The 20,840-nt window shown below is 41.9% G+C and overlaps 1 protein-coding gene across 6 annotated transcripts; it reads left to right on the forward strand.

Moving 5' to 3' along the window:
• The first annotated feature begins 758 nt into the window (after positions 1–758).
• On the forward strand, positions 759–19,144 carry LOC142938521 (protein-serine O-palmitoleoyltransferase porcupine-like). Of its 6 annotated transcripts, none has more exons than XM_076081758.1 (13): positions 759–882; positions 1,469–1,605; positions 2,009–2,201; positions 2,712–2,755; positions 6,066–6,247; positions 6,338–6,468; positions 10,325–10,450; positions 11,706–11,806; positions 12,962–13,038; positions 13,390–13,453; positions 13,652–13,737; positions 14,500–14,610; positions 17,073–19,144. In XM_076081758.1, exons 2-13 carry the CDS (start codon positions 1,470–1,472, stop codon positions 17,172–17,174), a joined length of 1,353 nt encoding a protein of 450 aa, XP_075937873.1. In that variant the 5' UTR covers positions 759–882; position 1,469; the 3' UTR covers positions 17,175–19,144. The 6 variants fall into 6 exon arrangements, 5 of the variants coding, with proteins under 5 accessions (XP_075937873.1, XP_075937874.1, XP_075937877.1 ...); XM_076081759.1 differs by having other exon boundaries at positions 765–1,074; XM_076081760.1 differs by having other exon boundaries at positions 766–882; positions 1,452–1,605.
• The last annotated feature ends 1,696 nt before the right edge of the window (positions 19,145–20,840 follow it).

A 20,840-nucleotide genomic window follows, 5' to 3' on the forward strand; every position in this document is an offset into this window, starting at 1 on the left:
GTATCAGTATACATAAGTAGTCTATGTTCAGTCATTATTGAGTTGATTCCTGGGGGGAAATACTGTGTAGCCTCTGTGTTTGACCTATTTTAGGAAGCTAGTCAGGGAACGTTGGTAGCACAGTGCTCACTTCTGATGCCAGTGCCTTGGTCTGGGGCAGTACTCTTCATAACTATAGGTACAGTATAGTACCTTATGCATCTCCTCTTAGAAGAGACAACCTGGAGGAAACCCAGTCCATGAGGATAACTTTGAAACTCCAGTTAGAAAGGGTCAGGATTTAAGCCCAGGGCCCATGAGTTGAGAACACTACTACACCACCATGCTTGAGTATGAGCAGTAATGGGTAGTAATGGCACTAGCAATAGCCAATATGAGTAATAGTTGTAACAATAGTTAAAGCAGCATTACCAGCAGTACAATACAATCACATATCTTTATTTAATTATGACATTACATTCCATCTCATATCATCCCAGAATGTCTCATTAACATGACATGAGAATAACATAAGAATGCCATCACAGTAAAATTATACCATATAGGCTACTTCACTGTGTACACTGAGCTGCTCAAATACAGCCTATAAATACTCAGCGATACAAAACATGCAGTGAGAGCATGATATTTCACCAAAAGGTCTCATTGGACAGACAGTAGGAATTCAGTCAGCTCCTCGTGCGGCTAAACACTTCCGTCCAGCAGGTGGCGATAATGTGCCAATAAGCTTATTGTCAACCAACCACTCAACCACCAGTAAAGAAGAAGAAGAGCGAGCCGTAAAGAAGAAGAAGACGAAGAAGAAGACGACGACGACGACGACTAGGGAACGGAAGTAAACGTTATGTGAATGTGAATTCACAGCATCCAGGCTTGTATCAGGTCTGGACATGTCGCCTTTACCCTCACCTGCAGCTGTCTGACTAACTGTAGTAATACATGAGTGTAGCTGGAACGTTAGCCAACTGCACTTCTGTCCGGCCCTGCCACATTTCACAGAAATGCGCTGATTTGTTTTCCAGAACTATCGCGATCTAAAGTCAACGTAACCACCAATCAGTCAACAAGTTCACGGTAACGTTAGCACGCGACATTCCTGAAAGCATCTAGCTAACGTTACGTGGTTAACGCGGTGTTTGCGTTTACAAAGTTAGACAAGTTATATCCAACGTTAGCTTAATAAGCTAACGCTAGTTAGTGAAGCATGTGTCGCACGTTATAGCAAGATAGCAGGCCACAGGTAGCTCAGTTCGAGTCTGTAGAGGTGGGCTATGTGGAGAAGACGCGCCTAACGTCCTAATGCTCCGCATGTGTTGACACTGATAGTAGTCCGTGCTGCTGACCAGAGGCGCTATCTAAGTAGTCTAAACCCGTTGGATGTAATTCAATTGATCTCAGCGTCATCCATTGCTACTTTTATTTTATGGTTTGATGAAAGTTCTAATCCGTAGTTTGTGCTGAGCTGCAGGATGGACATGTCCAGTAGACTGTTGGTGCTGCAGCAGCTGGCTGAGAGCTGTGGGGTCAGTACAGTCCAGCAGGGCTTACAGCAGGTCTGGAGGCTGCTCCTGCTCTGCCTCATCTGCAGACTCTGCTTCAGACTGGGTGAGCTACACTGCAAATTAGCAAGTAGGAGCATTCACAGGAAGACTCGTCTTATCTATTGTTTCATATGGATATAGCTGGAAGCAATTTAGATATTGTCCGTACTGACATAATGAGATAATGTTCCTTGATCAACACATCTCCTATCCTGGATTTGACTGGGTCCAGACCACTACATTCTGTCTATCAGGAAATCCAAGATTGTATTGTGATATTTTTTTCATAATAGTCAGTAGATTTACCATGTCATACATGTTTATTACACCTGGACATGGCTAGAATGGACATAAATTCAACCCATTTCCATGTGATGTATTTCAGTCAGATGTAAGCCTTATTAGGGAAACAATAGACCGTTGGACTTGAGTGTAATTCCTATTGTCTTCCTGCTTGTGTTCCTTAGGAGGTGTGTCCACTGTGAAGCATGTAGTGTCGGCGTTGTCTGGGGTCTACGGCCTCTTCCTGTTCTTTGAGCTGCACATGCTGTGGGTGCTGTGGCTCTGTGCGCTCTGTTACCTTGTTCTGCTCCTCAGCCGACACTCCAGCAGCAGAGGCCTCTTCCTCTCGGTTGTCATCCTCATCTACCTCCTTGTTGGGTGAGAAAACACAGTGCAAAGAACACCTAGTTTCCTGGAGACCGATATGAATAATTGGAGCTTTCACATAGAAACAGAGAAAATCAGTTGTCCTGGATGTGTCCATAGTGGTGACTACATGCTTTGTCCACACACTGTGCAGCAGTGATGTAGTGCTGCAAACTGCAACAACACTCTCATACACTGTTTACAGTTTGATTGATTGTTCAGATTGTTAAACCCACTTCAGAACAACATCATTGCATCTGTTTTGATGTTCATTGAACCATTTTGGTTCAATGAACATCGATGTGTTTGTTTGTGTGAGTGAGGCTGTGTGTCTGCTACCATTAGTTAATCATACAATGACATTGCTTGTTGAATTATTGCACAGTCAACAACGTCTGCACTTCCTGTTGTAGTTTAACCATTTCCTCAGTGAGTTTGTTTGTGTTATTCTCCAAACCTACACATTTGTGTAGTAGAATATAGAAGCCTTGTAAACTTAGTTTTCTTCCTTTTTCATTTCAGAGAGTTGCATTTGATTGACATGGTGACCTGGCATAAAATCAGAGGTAAACGTTCCATCATTTGGTTTGAGAGTAGCGTCACTGAAGTCTTTTTTTCCTCTTAATTTCTACAATACTGCAGTGTTTCCATAGCTACTATGTTGTGTCTGGGGTAAAGCTTCTCTGTTGGATGTGAAAAAGAAGTTGCAGTATAGTCTACAGCAGTTCAGTGTTTCAAAGAAGATATAATAAGCATTTTCCACAACAATGTATTTAGGAAAGGTAAACTTCAGAGAACTTCATCGAAGATCAATCTCATGATCTTTTTTCAACTGTTTTATACTTAGAAATAATAATATAAAGTATGATGACGACATCAGGGTTATTATTCTCAGCCTTCAGAATGTTCCTTCCAGAGCAGAGCCACACTTTACAACAGTTTGACAGACTGAGTAGGCCTAACCATGATGAGTGAAGGGCCCCTTTAAAGTTAGGATCTCGAAAATATTCACTGAGATAAATGTCTGTTCAGCAGTGGCGGGCCGTGCATTTTATACCTGGGCCTTCTGTGCTGTCCTACTACAGTTGAATAACCTCATGATGACGCCACAGCTACGGTTATTATTTATTTCTAGGGGTGTAACAATACACGTATTCATATTAAACCGTTCGGTACGAGGCTTACGAACCAAACAATACGTTTGAATAATACTAGTGCATTTGGAAAATGCAGAAGCTTAAATTGTGGGAAATATAATGTTTTCGGTGGACTGCGCTCACGTAGGAGACAACGAGCTGTGTGACCTCTGAACCCGGAACAATAACAAAAAACAGCTGAGGCTACTCTAAACTAGCTTAATGGGACCGTGGCAAACCCCGCGATGACTGGATGCTTCGTCATTAACGGACAATACATAGTCGTAATTAACACAATAATAAGAAAAAACTCACATGAACCAGTCACATATATTTATATGACAACAACGCATGACAAATCAATCCAGCAACACTGCGGCGCTAACACGCGTATTCCACCGCACACTGAAGAGCACGAGCCATTCAAATATTATTCACATCAGAGACAAATGAACACAGTAGTAATGGTGCGTTCACAGCAAACGCGGCGCGAATTATTCGCGTGAGTAGATTACATACAAAGTCTATGCACAGATGCGATGAGACTGGAGTGACGCGAATTTGCGATGGCGAGGCGTGATTTCGCGAACTGAGCTACCTGTGGCCTGCGTGAGTTGAAATTCTTCAACTTCAGGGAAAAAATATCGTATCAGGCGCGATAGCCTATCAGCGTTGAGATGTTTCTCCTGTCATCACTGACGTCCTGCCGTTGTTGAATCAGGAAATAAATACTGTAGCCGTCTGTGTTCACCAAAGCTCTACGATACCTCATATCAATAGAGACCGGACCAAACTATGTGTATAAATGTGTAAACCTTGCGGAGAGAACTAACTAATCATGAATTCAGACTTTTTACAAATCGGCATCATTACGTAGTTATTTCGGAGTCGCTTATTGCCGTTAAATCACAGCCAAATCAGTTTATTTTGTGTTCATACAGCTGTAGTAAACAGCCGACGTGTGGCTTGCTAGACACAGTGAATACAGCTCGATAAAATCCACGGAGCTCCTCTGGACAATGTTATGAACCAGACATGACGGCGTTTAGTTTCACGTGATATCTGTGACTTCCACAACACGTAGTAAGCAGAAATAGAGGTTATTTTTTCCCCAGTTGATGGCGGACAATTGAACGGCTTCCAGGGCGATAAGCCACGCCCCCTCTCCGGCACGTCGAGCGCGATTCACGTGAATTAACACAAATAGTCCCCTGCGAGACCGGCGGCGCGAACAATTCGCACTGCGTTTGGTGTGAGGCTACTGCAGATGTAAAAACACAAACGCACTTCACTTACCACAGCTGCTGTTCACTTAAAGACAAAGTTCATCCTCCTTTCTTTGTTAACAAAGAGTTTAATACCGCGGTTGTACAGAACATCAGTTCAGTTCCAGCCAGAGGTCCTCCTGCGAACGTGGTCGTTGAGTTGTAGATCCACTCGGGTCTCAGCAAAAGTTTCATTCTTAGCCATAAAATGTGCATCGCTTCTCCGCCGCTGTCAGCCAGAAATACCGTTAGTACAAAACCTTTTCCATGCTAGCTGTGGGGTTGACCGACCCTTTGATACGATGTCCAGTTTGTCTGGTCTTGAGAAATCCGTTTCTCCTCCTTCAGCCGTTGTGTTAAAAAAAAACAAAGCTAGGCAAAAAAATAGAAGAATCTACACCAAGCAAAACGCTAAAAATGTCATAACTTCTCTTGCATATGTTTCAACCTGAACTCTTACTAAACACTAAGATCTGCTAGCTAGCTTTCTGTTTAACAAAAGTCACGCTGGCCCACTGACCAATCACAGCGCAAGTTAATGCAGACGTACTTAGCAGGCTACCTGGGTAGCACTGGCACGTCAAAGAATACGCCCAACATGTCAAACTAAAGATCTGATTGGTTGAAGACTGACAATCAACAATATCGTCCCCATATACTTTAATCTGCAAAGTCTACCTAGAGGGCCTCGGGCCTCTCTCCTTACATAGAGACATAGGGGCTGAATCTGATTGGATAAAAGCTCTCCTTAAAACAAGATGTGCTGGAAGCAGAGCAACAGAGGAAGACAGGAGCTGTGCAATGAGAAAATAAGCTAATGGTGGAAAAAATTATAATACATGTAGTGTATTTGTGAAAAATTATTAAATTACAAAATAGCTATAACTTTGTGTTATATTCTGTTTAGGCCAGCAGAGAAGGCTTAGCTGGCCCTGATGGCCCACCACTGCTGTTCAGTCACCATCTATCGCCGAGTGACGTAACACAATGGGGACTGATGAAAGCCCTGCATTTGCTGCATTATGACAACACTGCTTGAGATCCAAAAACACAATTGCAATTACCGCTTATCTCCACAGAGAACAAACCGGCCACCTTTGAGATCAACACTCTAATATTTACTAAGTCAAGAAAACTACTATCCTTGTTACAAATGTTTCTATATTAACTGCATTCAGTAAACATGTTGCTACAACAGCAATATTCAGAAAGAAACATCAGTATGAGAGTTTGTTGGAGTCATGTGCTGTTTCAACTCAATAAAACAAGGTCTACTTTTTCAATACGTCCAACCATGATCCTGTTAGATGCCGTGTGTGTGTGTGTGTGTGTGTGTGTGTGTGTGTGTGTGTGTGTGTGTGTGTGTGTGTGTGTGTGTGTGTGTGTGTGTGTGTGTGTGTGTGTGTGTGTGTGTGTGTGTGTGTGTGTGTGTGTGTGTGTGTGTGTGTGTGTGTGTGTGTGTGTGTGTGTGTCAGGCTCTCAGATGGTGGTGGCCATGAAGGCCATCTCGCTGGCCTTTGACCTGGACAGAGGAACAGTGGGCAGCCTGCCCTCCCCAGCTGAGTTCCTGGGTTATGTTCTTTTTGTTGGCACTGTTGTCTTCGGCCCTTGGATCAGTTTCTCCACTTATCAGAACGCCATTGAGGGCACAAAACTGGTGAGTAGTTCATGTTTGCAGCTTCAGTGTGCATTCTATTATTTATGCATGTATAGTACTGTGGTGGTGATGAGGTGGTTTGTTCCTCAGAGCTGGTTGTGGCTGCGTAGCTCCTCCCTCAGCCTGCTGAAGAGTCAGATCTGTCTGCTGGTCTCCACCTGCGTCGCCCCTTACCTGTTCCCTTTGTTAATCCCCATCTATGGAAGCACAGTCACACAGAAGTAAGGCAAATCATCATTGAAATCATTATTGAAATGGTTTTCCTCCTTCAACTAAGGTAGTTTTCCAATACAACAGCTGTTCCAATACTCTGGTTTATCAACATACTCTTTGTCTTTCTTTCCCTGCTTCCAAGATACATTTGAGAAAGGTAAGGCTTGTTCTCAGGGTTAGAACTTACTGGTTTCCCCACAGGCTCCCATAAGTCTACTGCAGTGAGTTCAAAATAACTAATTACTTATTTGTCATACTGCTAGATAGCACACGGCCAACTGTCCAAAGTTCAGTTTAAAAGTACTGTGCTTGATTATAGCATCAGAATGATGTTACAGTAATCAACTATCGGGTTCATTGACAAATCATGAACTTACGGTCCGCTTACTAGCTTTTACTTTGGCTTTCGCCTGCATCTTACAGTCTTCATCAGTGGATGGAGATGTTGTCAACATGTGGCCTAAATTTGGAAATTAAAGGTGCTATATGCAAAATTCACAGCATTTCTATTGTCTCCGTACGCCTTACAACATGGCGACGGCTGAGCTGGCAGTTCGCAGCTAACAGCGTTAACATTGCTAAAAGCACTTACGGCAACAATGTTGATAGAGCCAACAGTGTTTACATGAGGTGGGTGCAACACTTCTGTGACCGACTGCCTGATCAGCTGTAGCTGCTGTATGAGAGCGGTGAAGAGCAGCAGCCGTGAGCTAACCAGTGGGCCACGCTAGCTCCATCTCTGCTCAGCAGACATTACTCCCCTGTATCTTCAAAAAAAGGAGCAAATATAAGTTTCAGAGATCACTGATCATGTGTCTCTTTGCTGCTGATACTAACTGATCATTGATGATCCATATTAACAGATACAGATCCCTTTGTTGTTTGATTATAGCAGCTGGTCTACAAGGATCCAGACTATTTCTTTCTTTATGCCACCGTCCCAAAAATACTTTCAACCACTCTGAAGTCTGTAAACCTTCAACTATTCTAAATGTTATCCTTTTACTTTGTTAAAGTTATTTATAGTGTTTTTTCAGAAAGGCACACAATTCAAATGATTAGGAAATGAAAGATCGTATTTTCTTTGATTAAAAACAAATCTTGTCGTTATTAGTTTTAATGATTATCGGAGCTAGTGTAAACAGGTTATAGTTCCCTCTAATATCTATTTATGTTGCTGTGAAAACATCTTCAAACAACTGGATTTATTCAAGTTTCTCACCAACACTACATTCTACGAGATTACACGTGAACACATCATGATAACGGTATTATTTACCTTCGCTCAATACTGATTTTCAATACTGATTTTCACCGAACAGAGCCTGAACGCATCACAATGCAACTGAATGGAACCTTGGTCCGTTGTCCATTAGCCACTTTACCAGCTCTCCTGCGGTCATTTTCAACCCGGATTGGCTGTTTACAATGTAACATTATCAGAGATCGGCCAAGAGAAAGCATCAATGATGTCCTGATCGCATGTTTTACTGAACATTGGCGGATAACGATGTCAGTAAAACTTTATTTCACACTGTGATGGTGAAGGTAAACTGTCATTAATCCAGATTACAGATCGACAATGATCTGTTACACCGCTAATCTTTACATTGAACATAGTTGTTTGCTGCTATATTAATGCTCTGAATATTATATAGAGAACCTTTCAAAGGACCATACTAGTGGTTTTGTACAATCATCCTATCCTTACAACTTAAAACTTCAATTGTCGCATACATAAAGGTTCATACATGTTATTTGCCCTCTGCATCTTAGCAGTGGGCTGCTGTAAAGCAGTGGTTCTCAACTGCTCTGGCTGCGGGACCCACCATCACCCCTTAATGACAAGCCACGACCCAAATTATATATATATATATATAATTTGGGTCTATCTATATTCAAGAAGTCTAGTAGTAGCAACGTGTCTGTGTAGTCAACAACTGCCAAATCAAATAAAGTACACATCAATTATATTTTAACAATTATTATTCTCATTTTTTAAATTGAACTGGATGGATTATAAATAATACATAGAAATACATGAATAAATGTTCTTCTCATTTCAAGTAAAATAACGGCTGGATTAAAAAATAAATTACGTAACGAAATTCATTTTAGAAAAATTATTTTCACTGAATTGCCCTGCAGCTTTAAATTCAGTTCATTCAGGGTGAAGTGATGAATCCACAATATAATATTTTTTCTCATCTTCTAAAAAGAGAAATTAGTGTTGGAAGAATTCACCTCTATGAGTCTGTCCAGTCAGAGTCTAATGACTCTGGTCTCTCTGGTCATTTTCTCTTTTGGAAATCGTCCTATGATTTGACTTTCACAACTCACACTACAACAGTCCTGCTCTGCTGTCTATCTCCTCGTCTCCCCCCCCCCCCCCTGTGTCACGGTGTGTGTACATCTCACTGAGTCAGGAAACTTGTCAGAATACCCATATTTGATTGGCTGAGCTGCATCACGTGATGTGATTCACAACGCACTGGTTGGTGTTTTTCCTGCACCGCTGAACAAGTGCCGTAAATGCTGGAATAATACCGGTGCATAAAAAATGCCCTTCAAAATATAATCACTTTTTTTATTTTTATTTTGTCAGGCAAAGGGTAAAACGGGTCCGCGACCCACTTTTGGGTCGTGACCCACCAGTTGAGAATCACTGCTGTAAAGCACCCGGGGAGCAATTTGGGGTTCTGTTCGACACACAGACAGGAGGAGCCGGGGATCAGACCAAAAACCTTGTGATTAAAAGTTGACCCGCTCTAGCCCATGAGCCACATCACTGAAAACCATTTCCCAATTCCTACAAATGGCGTGGTCCTTTTTTAAATGCGTTTTCCTACCCTCCAGAGGCCCTTTGGGTTCAGTCCACCATGAGCTAATGCATCATTACACAACACACGTCTTAATACGTCACACGTTCAGAGTTGAGATGGTGTTACAATCACAGAGTGATCTGCTATCCCTGCTGGTGGTGCATTCAGGTGCAGGTCTGACTGCCACACAGCATTGCATTCATAAGCTTTGATGTTTGGAGACTCAGCAGGGAATCTAAATAATTATGAGACATGAGTAGCGTAAACACTTGTCATAAATTTGACAGTGAGTTTACTTGAATGGTCTACAAAAATGGTTTTGATGACTTCAGAGTGAAAGAGAGTTTTAGCCACATTACACACATCGTACTGCTACACAAACCCACATGTGATCCATCATTGGATGAACAGGACGATTACATTTCCTGCAGTCTGTTGCAGCGTAATAGTTTGAGCCAGACTATACCAAGGAGGGGATGAGGTGAGCAGAGGGAAACTGAGTAAAAAGAATATTTAGAATATGTTTCTGTCCTATTTAATGGGACTAGATGGTCCTCATCTTGTGGTGCTCAAAGCTCCAAAAAGACTTTTGAAAATTTCAACAGCTATGTTTCTTGGCCTGGTTACTCAAGATAATCCACAGACCTTGTTGTGAGAAGTTTCATGTAGGAACCAAGCACCAAAATAATGTAGATTGATAACTAGCTCTACAGATAACAGGAAAATATATATGAATATGTATTGATTGTGGGGTGAGCTTTCCCTTTAACATGCAAAGCCACTGGTATAGTCCTTTCTGTCATATGATAGCAAATGATTCTGTATTGTTATCCTGTGACTGAAGTTCCCTCTTTTCTACGGAAAGTGGGAATAATCAGATTATTTAAGTGCCCTGAAGTAATCTGTGCCAGAGGAGCTCTTAACTTCAACTCTATGCAGGTTAAGATGTCCTCTCAGAAGAAGTTCAGCTGACCAAAGAGTTTGAGTTGGGAATCCAACCAAAGATAACATGTGTTTGTCTTGTGTGTGGTGTGCTGACCAGGTGGCTTCATGCTTATGAGAATGCAGTGTCCTTCCACTTCAGTAACTACTTTGTGGGTCACCTCAGTGAAGGCACCAGCATGCTGGCTGGTGCAGGCTTCACTGAAGAAAAGGACAACATCAGATGGTAAGTTGAGCTGGGTCTGAGCAGAGGGGCGTACTACAGAGTGAGATCAGTGGTTTAGCCAGGTAGGTTGAGCCCAAATCTTTCAATGTCACAAAGGTGGCTCTCTTTGAAGCTGGCTAAATCGCCATGAACACCTAACCTGCTCTGGAGGAGGTTGTTCAGTTTTAGATTGAAATTGTGTCTAAAGCATCTTTCACTCATCAACTTCTTTGGAAATGACCTCACCATACTTGTAAAATCCTGTGACCTCAGTTTCAGACCTGTAAGAGGGTCTCGTCAGAGGTCAGACACCGTATAGACCGGCTGGCTTTTCCAGACGATGCCCTTTATGAGTGATATGCACAACGAAGCCATGAGAACTATGCACCAGGAGACCTTTACATGATGATAAATCTGAGTTTTAACACTGCTGTTCACAAAGTTGTCGTCTCTCTCACTGAACTCCAGAATATGTTTGTAGTGTTCTCAGGCATTTTCTCACGCTGGCTCTAAAAGATGCTTTCTATAAAATCCCAGGCAGCATACATTAATAGTTCATTATGTTATTAGTCAGGATGATGTTTACTTGCAGATGAAATGCGGTATATTTCCTTAATAAGATTCCCTGGGGCCGTAGTTTGCACCCACATACAGCATCAGTTGTGTATTCTGGTGGAGGTGTATTCTCAGTCTTCCTCCTCTCATTTTTCCCTGTTTGCTTCAGGTAATATTAACACTTCAAATATTAATCAGCATATCATCAATACACTAAAAGAACAATGAGGGCACAGCAACTTCATGCCACTTTGTATTATGTTTTCAAACTTTTCATGCTTGGTCCTAATTTGAAACTGCTGGTATCGAGGCTAATAGAACGCTAATTTGAAAATTGCTCCTCTTGACTGAAGTAGGCCGCACAGACCGGTTCATTCAGTGCAGTAGAAGAGTCAAATGACGGCAAACGACCCCTTTTATGGGAACGTGCAGAGCCTGCTGAAGAAAACCTGGTTAACAAAGACTGTTATTATATTATAAAACCACCGTCGTGGTACCACTTATCTCCGACTGGAGCTTTAGGTTTTGTCGAGCCGACTATCGCAAAGAAAGCCTGGCTCTGTCCAACTCGCTTCGTAGTACGCTCCTGTCTAGCAGGCTGCTAGTGCTCAACACCAGAAAAAAGAAAGTCCTCACATTTCACCAAGAGCAGACCTGATAGAGGGCTGAATGAGTGAACACCATATTCCCCAATACTCTGTATCTGTGTGTTCTAATGCAGGGATATGCGTGTGGTGAAGCCTCTCTGTGTGGAAATGCCTCGCTCCATGGTGCTGGTGGTGACGTCCTGGAACATCCCCATGTCCAGATGGCTGAAAACCTGTAAGTCCTCAACTCCACTTGAAACACTCCAGAATGATCAAACACTGTATTTACATCAAATGCCTGTCTTTTCTCTTCTGTAAGATGCTTTCAAATGTTTAAAGACTCATCCATCACTCAGGGGTATTTACAAGAAATCCTCCAATCAAATGAGACTTTTGATGACTAGCTAGCCTCACCGCTCATGAAAAAGTGTGTTTGTGGATCGTAGTAGCTAACCGAGCAATATGGAGAGAGACAGGACGAGATGTGTTTGGATATCAGTGGGCAAAAGCGTTGTTTTCATTTCAACAACAAAGTGGCTGAGATCTGACTCATTCGAAAGAAATGTTGCAGCTTTTCAACCAACAGTACATGCAGATGAACGTCCTCTGGATGTCGTGAAATGAGTTTTACCGGCAGGTGAGCGAGGACTTCTGGTGCTGGCAGGGAGGAAGTTCATCTGCATGCACTGATCGCTGCAGTGAAACAGAGCCGGATGAAGATTCATCTCTTCTTCATCCTCCTCCTGATCTAACAGCTGAGGGAGATGTGTGTGGAGAAACAGTCCTCTAAGCCCGCCCACTTTTTAGTGTTCCAATCAAATGCAAAGGATTTGATTTAGAACTCTGTTGTAAATGTACACCTCTTAAATATTCCGTGTCTCTTTGAAATGCGTCCCAGTACAGAAGCTACAGACGCTCTACCTTCCGTTTCACTGGGACTTTGACAATGGTGACGTTGTTGAGTTTCTCTGATGTTACTCTTGATGTATTTCCGACCTGTTGAGTGAAAGACTGAGCAGTATCATCTTTGTCTGGTATTTATAGAAAATGAATTTGCAATTATTGTGAAGATCAATTTATTAATTAATAATTCCAAATATCCGCTGCTCCCAGCTTCCCTGTGACGAGCTACTTTTTGTCTTAGTCACATACGGCAGTGAACTAAATATCCTAAAGTTTTCGGCATCCCTGTGGCAGATTAATCAAAAACAAAATATGAGTTATTTGAAGCCCTCTTGGTATTTACAGTTTGGCTGCTACTGGGTAGTATCACCTCATTGTCACATTAAAAGTTTTGTATTTTCATGATTTTTATGAAAGTTCCATTACAAACTTGATCTATATAAAGTCATTGTGTTGTGTTTACTGTGTTCTGTTCCATATTCATCAGATGCCTTTAAAAACGCCATGAAACTGGGGACTTTTCCAGCCATCCTGGTGACGTACACTGCCAGCGCCTTACTGCACGTTAGTAACATGATGCACACTTCTCTCCACAGTATTGGGGGCCGTTCTAAGATGCAATATGTTCGAGACAATCATTATTGGGTTGGAAGCCCATCTTCTTTCACTTCAGTATGGGAACACATGATAAACTACAATCTCTTGTCTGTTTGTGCCATGTGACTTTAACTGTTCACTGATGGACAATGTTGATGTTTAACATACAGGTAGACCACCTGTAGTTCTCTCTGGTCACTAGACACACTAGGGCATATCATTGAAACATGAATTTGCTCAGAGACAGGAATGTGGGCAGTAGATGTTGAATGATTGACTGTCACTACTTGAACTTAATGTGCTGTTTGTTTTCTTCAGGGTCTGAGCTTTCACCTGGGAGCTGTTCTGCTCTCTTTGGGCTTCATCACATATGTTGAACATGGTAAGAGAAAAATCAGCTTGTATTTAACTGTGAAAGTTGAACCATTGAAGGTAGAATAGAACCATCCCTTTCTCCTGCACAGATGACATTTTGACTTGATCTAGGAAGCCGGTTTCTCTGTGTACTCTGGGCCTACTGTGATAGTGTGAATCAGTATGTTTCTCACACCTGAATGGTTATTCTTTTTCTTTTCCTCAGTTCTGAGAAAGAAGCTTGCATCCATCTTCAGTGCCTGTATCCTGTCCAGGGCCTGCACCTCTGACTGCAGCCATCAGCACAAGAAGGTACAGCTTCAGCTCTATGCAGCTCTGTGAGCGATGCTAAGCAATCAACACACACAGACGTACGTCAAGAGATCAACAGAAACCTGAGCAAAATGCTTTGCATTGGTTAGTAATCTAGTTACAGGGGGCATGAAAAAAACCCACAGCATGGTATTCAGTGTCAGAAGGGTACCTACCTACTGCTGAGCTATCTTAGAAGCTTAAGTGTATGGGTCAGATCAGTCTCAATAATTGCAAATGCACACAGACTCACAAATGCACGCAGAACAATTCACAAATACATTCCAATGCACACATAAATAAATTATGATTTATATAAATGTAAAAAAAAAAATCACAAATATATTTCTGCATTTGTATGTATTTGTGTGTGGGTTTTTTGAGACTCCCCTGACGTGGCTGCATTCGCAAATGCGTTTTTTCAACATGGACCTATCTGTAGCCAATCAGATGTCAGCCTCATTTTCTGTAAACCGGGTTTATGAATAAAATGAACCTGTAACTCGAGTGGGCCCCGTCTTTTCCGACACGTAGCTCAGAAATGTGCTTGGCTGCACCTGTAACAGCACCCAGCAGTGATGTCACAGGGTCCTGGAGTACACCTCTACATCACTGCTGAAAGGGGACAAGTTAAACCACTGGAAGTCAGCAAAGATGTCCAGGGGTCTTACGTTTGTCCTCAAGGGTTTAAAAGAATGAGAGACACTATGAAGATGTTCTTGTGACTGTTTCACAGTTTATTCTTCTTCTTCTGGTCTGTAGGAGTATTGGGTGATGTTGCTAAACCTGGTTTTCAGCTTCCTGGCCATCTTCCACCTCACCTACCTGGGCTCCATGTTTGATCCTGGAGTTGATGAACAGGAAGTAGAGGAGGTGAGAGCAACTGAGGACTGAGTTCAAGGAAAAGGGAATATTTCTATGCCACATAAATGCCAACAGGATGTAGTGCAGGACACAGTGGCTCCGTTTTGAGCAGTGAAGAGCCTACCAGGAATGGGAGGGATTACGCCCTTTCGGTTGCTGGAAGGCTTTTAATTGGAAACATCAGTGAATTAAACTCTACACTTTATGCACAGAAGCTTAATAAAGACGGAAGACAAAAATAAAGTGAATGATCGGTACTTGTTAGAGAAGCAAAGAGAGAGCAGCAGAGTGGCGAGTATGACATGACTCTGAAGTACTGATGGAGTTAATGTACGTCACACTGAAAGTATCAAGACTTCAGGTGAACATGAAGGAACAGGAGCAGATCAGAAAACAGGCAGCCCTCTAACTGAAATACTGTATGATGGCACATGCTAATAAAACTGACATTAGAAATATACGGCTGGTGCAGGGGCTAGCACTGTCCCCTCACAGCAACAGGGCTCTCCCCTCTGTGTGGAGTAGATGCTTATGGCTGACTGGCTCCAGTCCCCCTAGACCATCTGAGGATGAGGATATAATGGATTGATAGATACAGTTGTGTGAAAAAGTGTTTGCCCCCTTCCTGATTTCTTATTTTTTTGCATGTTTGTCACACTTAAATGTTTCAGATCATCAAACAAATTTAAATATTAGACAAAGATAACACAAGTAAACACAAAATGCAGTTTTTAAATGAAGGTTTTTATTACTAAGGGGGAAAAAAAATCCAAACCTACATGGCCCTGTGTGAAAAAGTGATTGCCCCCTAAACCTAATAACTGGTTGGGCCACCCTTAGCAGCAACAACTGCAATCAAGCGTTTGCGATAACTGGCAATGAGTCTTTTACAGCGCTGTAGAGGAATTTTGGCCCACTCATCTTTGCAGAATTGTTGTAATTCAGCCACATTGGAGGGTTTTTGAGCATGAACCGCCTTTTTAAGGTCATGCCACAGCATCTCAATCGGATTCAGGTCGGGACTTTGACTAGGCCACTCCAAAGTCTTCATTTTGTTTTTCTTAAGCCATTCAGAGGTGGACTTGCTGGTGTGTTTTGGATCATTGTCCTGCTGCAGAACCCAAGTGCGCTTCAGCTTGAGGTCACGAACAGATGGCCGGACATTCTCCTACAGGATTTTTTGGTAGACAGCAGAATTCATGGTTCCATTTACCACAGCAAGTCTTCCAGGTCCTGAAGCAGCAAAACAGCCCCAGACCATCACACTACCACCACCATATTTTACTGTTGGTATGATGTTCCTTTTCTGAAATGCCGTGTTACTTTTATGCCAGATGTAATGGGACATACACCTTCCAAAAAGTTCAACTTTTGTCTCGTCAGTCCACAGAGTATTTTCCCAAAAGTCTTGGGGATCATTTTCTGGCAAAACTGAGACGAGCCTTTATGTTCTTTTTGCTCAGCAGTGGTTTTCGTCTTGGAACTCTGCCATGAATGCCATTTTTGCCCAGTCTCTTTCTTATGGTGGTGTCATGAACACTGACCTTAATTGAGGCAAGTGAGGCCTGCAGTTCTTTGGATGTTGTTCTGGGGTCTTTTGTGACCTCTTGGATGAGTCGTCGCTGCGCTCTTGGGGTAATTTTGGTCGGCCGGCCACTCCTGGGAAGGTTCACCACTGTTCCATGTTTTCGCCATTTGTGGATAATGGCTCTCACTGTGGTTCGCTGGAGTCCCAAAGCTTTAGAAATGGCTTTGTAACCTTTTCCAGACTGATAGATCTCAATTACTTTGTTTCTCATTTGTTCCTGAATTTCTTTGGATCGCAGCATGATGTCTAGCTTTTGAGGATCTTTTGGTCTACCTCACTTTGTCAGGCAGGTCCTATTTAAGTGATTTCTTGATTGAGAACAGGTGTGGCAGTAATCAGGCCTGGGTGTGGCTAGAGAAAATGAACTCAGCTTTCCAAAGATGTGATAAACCAGTTAATTTATGTTTTAACAGGGGGGGGCAATCACTTTTTCACACAGGGCCATGTAGGTTTGGATTTTTTTTTTTCCTTAATAATAAAAACCTTCATTTAAAAACAGCATTTTGTGTTTACTTGTGTTATCTTTGTCTAATATTTAAATTTGTTTGATGATCTGAAACATTTAAGTGTGACAAACATGCAAAGAAATCAGGAAGGGGGCAAACACTTTTTCACACAACTGTATATATGATTAATGCATTGATTAGAATACAGGCCTGTCTCTAATATCAGCCTGATTCAAACAAAGGCCTGGTTCTCTCGCTGCACTTCAGATAACCATTTGAGAATTTGCAATATACATTTAATTTGGATTTTAAGTCTCACTATTGTTCCAAAGCACATGATTACACCACATTAACCAGGCATGTCACACGGGACTGAGAACGTCTAATGGGTCACATTTTCCATCCACCTGTGCGTGTCTGTTACTTCCTGTTTGCAGGGTTACGCAGCCATCCACACCATCCAGAGGTGGTCTGAACTGAACTGGGCAAGCCACTGGGTTGTGTTCGCCTGCTGGGTCTTCTACCGTTTAATTCAGTGACGTGATTGGAGCAGATGGAAAGGCTGGCCGACACCAAATACTTCTTAGTACGATGGATGTCAGCGTGCTGTTATCCGATGGGACGAGGATCGGCTCAAGTGGAAAGGACTGTGGGACAGGTGGGGGACAGCCTCTGTACTGAGGTGGTTTTCACACACGTATCCTGCTTTGGCTGTGAAGATGGAGTTACTTAACAAACCTCTTCATACCTGGATGCAGAGTGAGAACATGGCACATACCTTCATATATGTAAGAAAAGGGATCAGAGGATTAGATTGCATTGACAATATGACTGGAAGAAAGACAGAAAGAACACTCTGTGTACGAGCTCCTAACAGACCCAGCAAAGGCACCCATAGACCTTTACTTGGAGTACTGTAGAATTAGTTCCATTATTGTGTATGTGTTGGACAATGTCCAAGTCCAGAACATTTTAGCAGTTTAGTATGCTTATATGCATGTAGATTTTTAAAGGGTCTATAACTGTAATTGTTCATATGTTCTTCTGGTACAAGTATCTTTTTGTTATGCTGCTATTGTTTTTTTATATTTTTTCTCTTAAATGTTTCTGTAAATGTAAACAAACTCCTAGTTTGTGATTGTCTGCAGACAGCTTAGTAAGAGGCTGACATGGCCAGGATGTAACCCTGAGCTCTGGCTATTCTATCTCTTCTGTTGTCGGTTATAATCACCTACCTCAAACACACTTAATAAAGTCAATAATCATTATATTTACACAATGTATTTTTATAGGTACAAGTACATACCATGGGCTAGTGCTACATATACAGTTTGAATGTCAAGTGTGTAGGATCTGGTGGCATCTAGTGGTGAGGGGGCAGATTGCAACCATATATTAGCCCTATTAAATTCCATTACAACAGCTGTCTCCAGATAGGTATTAATGTAAATATACGAACTCGACAGTAAAATACATACAGAACAACACAGTGACACCACCAGGCCCTAATGAATCACCAGACTACATGAAACCTGAGTTTACAGTAATGCAGTCATGAGCTGCTTTGAGTTGTGTGGGAAGCAGTTCCACAAAGAGCATTTTATTTAGATACATTTAAACGTACGGAGCCAGAGGTTTTCTCAAGGTCTCTGAGCACTTGAGTCATGTAGGCTTAAATGTACTTGTTTCTCTCTCTTCTAGTCTTCCGACCACTCAAAGCTCTTTAACACTACATGTCATCATTCACACCCATTCATACACTGATGACAGGGACTACTATGCAAGGTGCCACCTGCCCATCAGGACTCTAACATTCATACAACTTGGGTTTAAGTGTTTTGCCCAAGGACACATCAACATGGACTAGTGGAGCCGGGGATCGAACCATTGATCCTCTGATGTTCTCTACCACTGAGCCGCTGGATAAGTTGAATACCAGCCAACATGAATCAACTATTTGGAGAATGATGAACAGTTTCTGATGAGACTCGGCATCAGAACCTCATGAGCCACCTGCACTCCTCTTTACCAGGCTTCCTGTTGCAGGGTTGGGGAAACGTCATAATGTAGTTGACATGCTACAGCTGTAGGGAACACTAGGACCATGGACCTGAGATGGAACATCACAATCATTGGCCTGTGATATCTTGGCCAGGCTTGAAACATCAGAGTCCCACAGTAAAGGGTAATGAGTCCCTTTCAAATGTAACCCTTGCTGTAGTTCTGTGGTAGTTCTGTGCAGTGTGAGGTGCTAGCTGGACCGTATTGAATTTGAACGGTATCAATATGTTCAAATGTAATCTTGTAATATAGTTTTTGGCAAAAAACTAATAAATGCAATTGTTTAAAGATGTTTTCACAGCAATCTACACTAGATATTAAAGGGAGAGTTCTGAGCTGTTTAATGTCCTAACACTAGCTCTAAGCAGCTTATAATACATCATTAATACTACTAATGACAAGATTTTCTTTTTTTAATCTATTTTTAAATAAAAATACAATATATTTACTAATCGTTTGAATTGTGTGTTTTACACTTCAGGACAGTGATATGAACAGTTAGTATGGAGTCTTGCTGTCAGTTATAGTTCTTAGAAAGAAAATCTGAATTGGCAGTTCAGACTTTGAAAAATCTGAATCAGCCAAGCGTATTGCAATCGGTGCATCTCGTCATGTGGAAGGATGTTAACAAACTGTGTGAAAAAGTGATTGCCCCCTAAACCTAATAACTGGTTGGGCCACCCTTAGCAGCAACAACTGCAATCAAGCATTTGCGATAACTGGCAATGAGTCTTTTACAGCACTGTAGAGGAATTTTGGCCCACTCATCTTTGCAGAATTGTTGTAATTCAGCCACATTGGAGGGTTTTTGAGCATGAACCGCCTTTTTAAGGTCATGCCACAGCATCTCAATCGGATTCAGGTCGGGACTTTGACTAGGCCACTCCAAAGTCTTCATTTTGTTTTTCTTAAGCCATTCAGAGGTGGACTTGCTGGTGTGTTTTGGATCATTGTCCTGCTGCAGAACCCAAGTGCGCTTCAGCTTGAGGTCACGAACAGATGGCCGGACATTCTCCTACAGGATTTTTTGGTAGACAGCAGAATTCATGGTTCCATTTACCACAGCAAGTCTTCCAGGTCCTGAAGCAGCAAAACAGCCCCAGACCATCACACTACCACCACCATATTTTACTGTTGGTATGATGTTCCTTTTCTGAAATGCCGTGTTACTTTTATGCCAGATGTAATGGGACATGCACCTTCCAAAAAGTTCAACTTTTGTCTCGTCAGTCCACAGAGTATTTTCCCAAAAGTCTTGGGGATCATCAAGATGTTTTCTGGCAAAACTGAGACGAGCCTTTATGTTCTTTTTGCTCAGCAGTGGTTTTCGTCTTGGAACTCTGCCATGCAGGCCATTTTTGCCCAGTCTCTTTCTTATGGTGGAGTCATGAACACTGACCTTAATGGAGGCAAGTGAGGCCTGCAGTTCTTTGAATGTTGTTCTGGGGTCTTTTGTGACCTCTTGGATGAGTCGTCGCTGCGCTCTTGGGGTAATTTTGGTCGGCCGGCCACTCCTGGGACGGTTCACCACTGTTCCATGTTTTCGCCATTTGTGGATAATGGCTCTCACTGTGGTTCGCTGGAGTCCCAAAGCTTTAGAAATGTCTTTGTAACCTTTTCCAGACTGATAGATCTCAATTACTTTGTTTCTCATTTGTTCCTGAATTTCTTTGGATCGCAGCATGATGTCTAGCTTTTGAGGATCTTTTGGTCTACCTCACTTTGTCAGGCAGGTCCTATTTAAGTGATTTCTTGATTGAGAACAGGTGTGGCAGTAATCAGGCCTGGGTGTGGCTAGAGAAATTGAACTCAGCTTTCCAAAGATGTGATAAACCACAGTTAATTTATGTTTTAACAGGGGGGGGGGGCAATCACTTTTTCACACAGGGCCATGTAGGTTTGGATTTTTTTTCTCCCTTAATAATAAAAACCTTCATTTAAAAACTGCATTTTGTGTTTACTTGTGTTATCTTTGTCTAATATTTAAATTTGTTTGATGATCTGAAACATTTAAGTGTGACAAACATGCAAAAAAATAAGAAATCAGGAAGGGGGCAAACACTTTTTCACACAACTGTGTATATATATATATATATGTATATGTATATATATATATATATATATATATATATGTATATGTATAT

This window comes from Anarhichas minor, unplaced genomic scaffold (genome assembly GCF_050575085.1).
Source record: "Anarhichas minor isolate MPS153535 unplaced genomic scaffold, ASM5057508v1 ptg000086l, whole genome shotgun sequence".
Taxonomy (NCBI): Eukaryota; Metazoa; Chordata; class Actinopteri; order Perciformes; family Anarhichadidae; genus Anarhichas; species Anarhichas minor.

Excerpts from the sequence above, each read along its gene's own strand:
- LOC142938521 (XM_076081758.1), top strand. The coding sequence starts at position 1,470 with ATGGACATGTCCAGTAGACTGTTGGTGCTGCAGCAGCTGGCTGAGAGC. Across the intron at positions 6,248-6,337 it reads CCATTGAGGGCACAAAACTG|AGCTGGTTGTGGCTGCGTAG; the intron begins GTGAGTAGTTCA and ends TTTGTTCCTCAG. Across the intron at positions 14,611-17,072 it reads ATGAACAGGAAGTAGAGGAG|GGTTACGCAGCCATCCACAC; the intron begins GTGAGAGCAACT and ends TCCTGTTTGCAG.